Genomic DNA, 8,839 nt, shown 5'->3' with positions numbered 1-8,839 from the left:
TTTCCAGTTATGGTAAGACCTTATATTTCTTGCTTATCGTTTATTCTTTTTTGCTTTAATCTAGATAATAATCACTATGCTTTATATTTATAAAACCAGTGATGTTTATCTTCCAGTTTTTAAGTTCTTTGGCGTGGACGATGATTGGGAATGGAAAATAGAAAATAGAATACAGTAAGAAGACTAAGAAGGAAGAAAGCTATAAACATACAGTAGTAGGCCTATACATTAACACCTCTTTACTCAGGTAAGCCATATGTTATCATTGAACAAATATACATTAAAACACAATATATGATTCATAAACCTTTTACCCTTTAGTTAAAATTTTAAAACCTAGGCTGACAAAATACATAACAAAAACCTATGGCTATTCTACTGACATTTGGGGATACATTATGTTAAGTAGGCATCGTGCCATTTCGGCAAACCACAACAAATGGAGCGTGCTTATGCCTTTTAAACGGCATTATAATCCAGAAATGAGTTAATAACTTCCGCACTCATTTGCCGACGTGCCGTTACCACGGACTATGTTCGCACAAAATCATTGTGTTGTTTAAAAAGCGTTAAGAAATCTGACGGTTGGTGGCCGGCTAATAACAAACAGCCATGAACCTTTAGCAGACATACACGTTTTTCGCGCCCTTTTAAGTCGCATCGTATACTGTCCACGCTGCATATATTTTGTACGCATTGTGAAGTTTCGTTTCAATTCAGTGCGCTTATGACGTACTAACCTCTGGCACGTAAAACCCAAACATATATTTACGAGCCGGATGTACAGATAACGAAGTAATAAAAACAAATTGGCCTACTCAATAAAACATTTATGTTGGTTATTATTATAATTAAATTTCTTTTATTTCGGAAACATTTAATCAATATCTAATAACTTACAAACAGAAAAAGAAAAAAAAACAAATTCGCATCAGTTAGATTATAATATATTACTCCAGAATTAACCTAACTGCAGCGCTAATTTATTTCTAACAAACGCACCTGTACTTTGTGGAATCTTTCGTAACTTGTAATTATTAAAAAATGTCTATGCTGAGTGTCCATGAACAGAAACAGAAATAATTAATTGTTGATTGTCTACGAAACTTCTCGAATGAGCTGGTTTAAATTATTATTTATCTTATATACCTGAATGACTTTACATCCAAATGGACAAATTTAAGCCTCGGACACCAGAAAAAAATCGGTAAATTGACAATAATCAGACTCAAACTTACGCAATATAAATATGTCAAACGCTAACCTATAGTATTTAGTAATACTTCCAATTTCTAAGCTAATTATATAAATAAATGTTATACGCTATCTGTTTTTAGAATTTATGAATGAATCTGCATTTTTAAAAAAACGTAATTGACTGGAACCAGGAAAGTCACTCTTCCTTGACTGAAACTCACGAATATCATTCACTGGGTCAATGAACCATTGCATTGAATCTAATCTAGTTAGTTCGTCAAACGATGATTTCTGCAACAGAACACAGCAGCATTGCTATTACATGAATCGAATTGTTTTGAACAATATATATTGAGAATCTGAAAGATAAAAACCTCCTACATGGGCTAACCTTGTTGCTTGCAAACTCCGAGTTTTTCAAGAAAAAAAGTTTGCTACAGTTACTAGTGTAGACTAGTTGATAAACAGTAAACTGTAGATAACAAGTTTGCAGAAGTTTAACAAAGAAAACGTTAGTTGGAAAAACTCGTGCAAACTCTGAAAATGTTGGTAAAGTTTGCTACTACTAGGCCCAAGAGTCGCACCTTGGACTGGGGCTACTTTTTTGTTTTGACTGAAATCAGAGTCAATGACAGCCGGATGTACTCAATAATGAGGACGGTTACATGACGCGGCATACAAATAAGTAAACAACAGTATGCGATCTAATAGAACAGTCTCTTGCGTCGATGATATAGGCTCAGATATTGTGACATAGAGTGGCGAATCTTCGTTTGGAAGATTTTCTCTCGCAGATGTTCTGATCACTTCTTCACATTTAATTTGTTCTGGATGATGAGTATTGCATACTCATATCTTGTTCGTTCGCTTAGGAACAATCTCCCTTTTACTATTAAATTACAAAATAGTAAAAAAAAAAACTTATTAGGGCCTACATTGTACAAGTTTGTTAGATCTTTGTCATTTCTTTGTTATTGTATTTATATCAAATGTAAATCAACCAACCAAATTTCATTTGTACCTTGTTGTAGAAAATGACAATAAATACTATCGTATCAATAATATACAAAATAATATAATTTATTATTACCTAGTTTTACATCCTTAACTTAATATTACTTGTTACTTTAATTGGTGGATTGGCCCATCCTAAGACCAATACTTCTTTTGTTTGGTTTTTAACAACATATCACCACACATTCACACCACTCACATTCCTGAGTATTTAAAGAGATAGTACTATATACAATGGCCAATAAATTAATTACTTTATATATTTTGGGTGTGTATTTTATCAAATAGATTTCTCAGTGCGAAAGCTTCCTCTGCCATGTCTTCATCTGATCTCCATTTTCCACCTTCCTTGTCTACATGCAGTTTATTATTATGCCGTTCAATCTGAAAAGATTGAAATATTGAAAAAATATTTTAATTTAAAGCAAAAACGGTGGGGAAAAAAACAAAAAAGTGAGGCTATATAAACAATAGAGTTCTGAAAGTAGTGCATTGGTGTGGGTAAATAGGTATAATGCGCCAGTTTACAGAAAACCATTTAGGCCTAACCACATACAAATCTAAAAAAGATCTATCATTCATTCATCTTTTTATTTCGGAATACCATGATGATATAATATATCCATAGCAAAAGAGAGAAAAAAAAAATCTTAATCTACCCATTCTACTTTATTAGTTGATTTTTTTTAACTTAAAAGGATACTTTTCTAAGATAGCAATATCCTTAAATAAACGACGCAATTTCGGTAATTACATCACTCACAAACCTAATAAAGTAATAACAACATCCTTATGATATGATTGGTGCAAATTACACCACCTACGGATAAAACTGTAAAATGCACACGCTATCACATTTTTTACGTTTACCACTAACAAGTGGAAGACATCACGACCATACCAGGATATTTCACAACTCTAATTAGAACAGAAAAACATTGATAATCATTGTAATGAATCTGTGAAAAGGTCAGGCTATTGTTGTTAATAAGCAACATAAAGTTGAACTCTAAATGCACGACTGCATTGCAATGGGTTTCTGGAAACTATGGCCATTATGATTGTTTTCAAGGTTTTCAAGGGTAGATACAGGTTAAAATATTTACATTATTTGTTATTACAAAATATAAATGCACACATTTGTAAAAAAAAATATTTTTCAACAACGGTTAAGAAGAATGAGCAGTGTGAATAAGTGTACAGGACTTTTCTGTACTGTTATAAGAAAACAATTTTATAGTAACAATATATTAACCAAAAGAATGGTACTTCTGCAAAAAAAATGCAAAGAAGCTGATTTCAATGGATTTTTTTGGGGTGTGACCTCCTTTTAAAATGCTAAAAATTGTATCTTAGCAACAAAATATGGTATATGGTTGAGCTTGGTGTCAAAATGCCCACAATTATGCCAGGAATTAAACAAAAATTAAATTGGACCCTTATGAACATATCTTGATACCGGGTAACTATAAAAAATTTGTATTAAAATAAATATTATAGGTAGATACCTACAGAAATAATTACATAAAAGGTGAATTTCCTATATTTTAACCCTATGAAAATGGTTTGGTTTATATACTTTTGTGTGCCCTAAATTTAAATAAATAAATGAAAATAGTCAAATGGCACTTTTGAGGAAAAATGGACTTATATATGTTCTGTTTAAACATTTGTCGGAAAAAGGTTTTCTTATAATAATCAACAACATAGATTTTAAACCCGGAGCTATCCTTTAAGCTTTTTCCAAGAAACTTTCAATTCTTTGCTTAAATAACTATTTGTTTAATCTTTTATTCATAATTGATAATTATTTCTTTGTAAATATAATAACCAACCAAAAAATATACTTTCCTTTGAATGCAAAAGAGTAATTTCAAACAATAATTTGATAAAACAGTTACAGTTGTAATTAGTGATGTAATTTAAAGCATGGTTGCTTTGTAATATGTTTTCTAGAACTAAGGTTATGCACTCTCTCCAAGGTTTCTATGGAATTACAAAACCATTCATTTTTTACATTGACACGTACAAAGAGCTACAATGAACAGAAAAAACGAACTATACATTTTTCTTAGCTTCGCAGCTACTTGTTTATTTAAAATATACACTTTTTCACAGCCGTGAGAAGCAGAATAAAAGGTATGAAATAGTCCGTATTAGTTTGACTCAAGTTAACTAAATTTTTATTTTTTATGTCAAATGTATGTGTATATATTGAGAATAATTTGATTATACCAAGTTCCCCAATCCGTCAGACTACAGTAAAACCTACCTGTGCTTCTACCTACAAATTCCAAGATATTTTGGTTCAAATCCTGTGAAATACCATATTTGTTTTTCTGTCAATCGTTATCATTAGGAAAGATTTTGTTAAATAAGAAATTTATTATTGATTAATATTGAACATTTTTATTGATCGCTATTGATTATGTATAACTGGAAAATGCTGTTTGATCGCTTTTGTATATAATATATACTTACTATTTTGATCATTGTTAAAATATCTAAATAATATAAAACATAATTCCCAAATTCACATTGAAAATATTCAATCACTTTTTTTAATAAATGTTTTCCATTAAGTAATAATAAACCAGTTTAATTTTGTGAAGAAACAAAATTAATCTGACCCAAAAACAACTACTTTGTGATTAGATAGATTACATTCGATGATCTGTAAACAAAAATTCAAGGCTATTACTGCTGTGTCTTGTCTTAAAAAACAAATTGTTACATAGAACCATGAAGGGGGAAAAAATATATCACTAAGAATCTACCTAAAGAATAATCTAAATTTTGTGTATTTTATATGAATCACACTAGTCAATGGTAAGTCCAGACAGTAGGTCTCCAATAGTAAAGTTGTTAGTAATAAAAGAAGAGAAAAACTGAGAGAAAATCTCCTTTTCCATTTCATTGTGAAAATAATCAGATTTAAACATAGGCATATAAACCAGACAATTTAAAGTTTGAAGCATTATTAGAGTGATTTTTCCACTATTTTTAATTTAGTTTAATGCTTAGTGAGCAAGTAACGAACCAATGAGTACTAGAGATGAAGCAATCAAGCACTGCCTGAATGAACTGGAATAAAAGAAATAGAAACAGGAGGCATAGGCTGGTAAAAAGAGGGTGGAGACTAGAGTAAGAATAGAAAACAATTAAGGTAGCCTACTTGGTAGATATAAACAACTTAGGAACGGAGAAATAAATACTAAAATACATATATAATTAGAATTAGTAAAGATGGATTGCTATACAATGATTTTATCAGGACGGCACGTAATGCCTAAAGAGTTATATTTGGACCTACCAGAAATTACATAAATACGAAAGAGATGGATACGTTTGCAGGACACTGCAAAGATGCGAATAAAAGAGTAGTGTTTGAGATGATCACCTGGAGACCAACTCAGGTGAAAAAGTCAAAGTTGACATGTTGTGGATTTGCTGAAAGAGCAAACAGACATATGCAGGATAGGAAGAATGGAGGTCCAAATTTGAAGTCTGTCAGAAGATTGCGTCACCTATAGAAAAAGCTTGTGCTTACTGTTTTAATACTAGGCATAATATACTATTATTTAGTTGGCTATCAAGGAACAGCATAAAATGTAGGGCATACATTATGAAATGTGGCACACAATATTGATGTAATAGTTAAGGTCGTCAGCTTTTAATAGTTTCGACACCTTCAAGAATTCTCATTCAGAAAACATGCCACCAAGAAAATTAGAAATTTACATAAAACACACAGCATACTACAGTTGATAGAATACTGTGGACTTTTCTAATTAATAATACAAAATAATAAGTAAACTAATTTAGAAATATGATTTGTGGAGTGTTATACACATCTGTAGTTTATATTACATATAATCTTCATTTAAACTTTTCACCTTGATTTAATGGAATAATCCGGGTCACTGACCAAAGGTTAAATACGTGTAGTAAATGATTAGTTTCAAAATAATTAGCTAATGCTTTTAATGAATAATGCTTTTAGAGAATATATATTTTTAATTTTTTATTTTCTTGTACATACTACAACTTACTCTATAAAGTAAGTTTTACCAGGGAAGAGTTTTAACTCTAATTTAAAAATTAGTTTACCTCTTCCCTGGTTTTACTGATCTAAAAGATGCTTTAGTACGGGCTACTTTAACAGCTCCATTTAAATCAAACCAGATTATGTGTGCTGCATCTTCACATATGGAATAATTTGTTCAGGATCATAGAAAAAGTTTGTAATACAATGTCCCATGTATCACATGTGGCACCTGTATTATGTTACGCTTAGGTTAGGCATATGATTCAGGTGTCACATGTAATACTACGTGACACTGTAAACAGAATTTACCTAGATGCTAGAGTAATTGTACAATTATAAATGTTAAAAAAGGAAAAAGCTGTTGTTTATAAAAAAAAAATCATTGCATAGTGTAAAAGCTCAGTGAAAGCATTTGCACATGTGCATTAACCACTTCTTAAACTCTGATATTGATAGGAAATATCAATAGAGGGCAGCAAATACAAAATTTTACCTCTGAATAAACATCGTCATTCCTTTCAAAATCCCCAGCTTTTCTTGGTAAAATATGAACATGCACATGCTGAAGGAAAGAATAGTGGGAAATTAACAATACAGCACAACAGACCATCGATAGAGTGCACTTTATTAAGTACCTGTAAACTTTTTTGAAGAAAGATTCTCAATTCTATTTACAGTTTTTATAATCATCCCTAGCTTCAGGATGTACTTATTCCATACAATGATAATGTTATTTTATCAAAGTAAACAAAAGTTTGTTTGCTTTAAATTGGTTGTCAATTTTTTAATGTCTTCATGTATTGATTGGTACATACCTGAACGGTTTGACCTGCCTCTTCTCCATCCTGTATCGTAAAAAAAACTAAATTTGTTGGAGATACTTATTTCTTCACTTTTTTTCTTTTACTTTTTCTACTTTCAAATAGATTTTTCAATAAAATTAAAATGTCGTGATTGGAAACAAAAGAGGTGTACCTGCATAGCCATGGTGAAGGAGGAACTGCGATGGTAAGTTTGAATTTCTGTTGAAACAAGTTGCACTACTTTGAAAAGGTCACTGACCTCATCAACTGTCATATCCTTAAATCGCTGCACCACTCTGATTGGTGACACAAGGACATCTGACAGAAATATCGTAAAAGAAAATTCCCCTTTTGATAAGAAAAGACAATACACACAACATAATGAATCAATTCTGAACATTTTCTTCTTTTGAATACAATAATTACTACTATAACTACCGTTGGGTGTTTTAAGATTTGCTATTTAACCAGTCATTTGAAATTTGTCCTGTTTCTGCTTGCATGGAATTGGGATAATAATAATTCATGGTTATTTGCAGAATAATTTATAAATTGATTTATGCCACTAAAGGATACGCCCTGGTAGTACGGGCTTCTTATTTACAAACGCAATTGACAACTTGGAGCGAATAAAAACTTGTGATGTTTTTAAGACAAACCGACCAAATGAATAGCATGTTGATGATGCCGCAGCCATCGTCTAAAAAAGTAAATTCGTAGAAATAATAAAATATAAATTACAATATGATTTTTATATAGGTAAAACTAATACTAGACTGAACAATATTAATTACTCCTGCGGGCCCGCCTGTCTACGACAAAGATGGATAGGTGGTTTGCAATATTGCAACCTAGTTAGAATAGATTGTAGGCCTAGATAATTTATAATTGAAGGTGAATGCTGCCAAACAGTCAGACCTAGCTTATAGATTATTACTACACTGTAACAGTAGTACTGTAGGCCTAGTCTTTTATTCATTATTGAATTTAGCATTATTAATATTATTATTACATATTTTAATTGAAAAAGAAATGTTGTCAGTATACATATTTTTAAAGTTTTAAAGTAGTTAATATAATAGATTCACCATACTGTTAGTGTTAGGCCTAGCTAAAATAAAAGGCCTGGTCAGGACAGGAGTGACAGACCTCTATCTAGGCTATCTTTGATCTTGGATAGTATGGGTAGCTAGACTAGAGGGCATACTCTCTCTAGAAGGCTCTAGCCTAGTAGTAGCCTATCCAACTACTAGAGTAAAGGACGAGGCCTACTAAGCTAGCTAGGCCCTACATAAAGGCTAACACTACAGAGCCTTCTGGGCCTAGCTAACGTTAGTCTATAATAAGTTGGCATAGAAAGAAGTACTCTAGCTCGGCCTGGCCGTAACAAAACAACACCAACATAGTACTAATCATACCTAAACGTTGACAAGCAGAAACAATGTTATTAATTTATTAATGTTGAAAACTAAAACACTATTCAGTAAATTCTCAAACGGCACATGTGTTTGTTTACATTCTCGTCGTCAATATTTCACGTTTTAGAATAGCGCCTCCTATAGATACCTAAAATCACAAAAGTTCAGATTTGTGTTATGCGCATGCGCAGACAGTTTATCCGCATTGCAAATAGTTAAACAGAAAAAATAAATAAATATAGTACTTTACTATTATTTAAACGGACTGAAACCAATGATACGCCCGTTATGTACACGTGACTGATAAAATCTTTATTTTCTGTATGAGGAACACACTGACTATTCGTGTCATTGAAGTC

At 31.5% G+C, this 8,839-nt stretch overlaps 1 protein-coding gene across 3 annotated transcripts; it reads right to left on the bottom strand.

The window, feature by feature from the left end:
• Positions 1-915: 915 nt before the first annotated feature.
• LOC144856483 (bis(5'-adenosyl)-triphosphatase-like) lies at positions 916-8,596 on the bottom strand. Of its 3 annotated transcripts, none has more exons than XM_078714498.1 (7): positions 8,481-8,596; positions 7,639-7,762; positions 7,235-7,380; positions 7,075-7,104; positions 6,753-6,821; positions 2,466-2,595; positions 916-1,048 (listed from the first exon to the last, which is right to left on the bottom strand). In XM_078714498.1, exons 2-6 carry the CDS (start codon positions 7,757-7,759, stop codon positions 2,467-2,469), a joined length of 495 nt encoding a protein of 164 aa, XP_078570624.1. In that variant the 5' UTR covers positions 7,760-7,762; positions 8,481-8,596; the 3' UTR covers positions 916-1,048; position 2,466. The 3 variants fall into 3 exon arrangements, with proteins under 3 accessions (XP_078570624.1, XP_078570625.1, XP_078570623.1); XM_078714499.1 differs by lacking the exon at positions 916-1,048 and adding an exon at positions 1,878-2,086; XM_078714497.1 differs by lacking the exon at positions 916-1,048 and having other exon boundaries at positions 2,262-2,595.
• Positions 8,597-8,839: the final 243 nt, after the last annotated feature.

This window comes from Antedon bifida, chromosome 11 (assembly GCF_963402885.1).
Source record: "Antedon bifida chromosome 11, ecAntBifi1.1, whole genome shotgun sequence".
NCBI lineage: Eukaryota > Metazoa > Echinodermata > Crinoidea > Comatulida > Antedonidae > Antedon > Antedon bifida.
This window is presented reverse-complemented; position numbering and strand designations above follow the sequence as displayed.

Coding starts and splice junctions, on each gene's coding strand:
- LOC144856483 (XM_078714498.1), bottom strand. CDS start 7,759: ATGGCTGCGGCATCATCAACATGCTATTCATTTGGTCGGTTTGTCTTA. Junction 7,381..7,638: donor GAAGCCCGTACTACCAGGGC/GTATCCTTTAGT, acceptor TATTTCTGTCAG/ATGTCCTTGTGTCACCAATC. Junction 6,822..7,074: donor AGGCAGGTCAAACCGTTCAG/GTATGTACCAAT, acceptor TCTTTCCTTCAG/CATGTGCATGTTCATATTTT.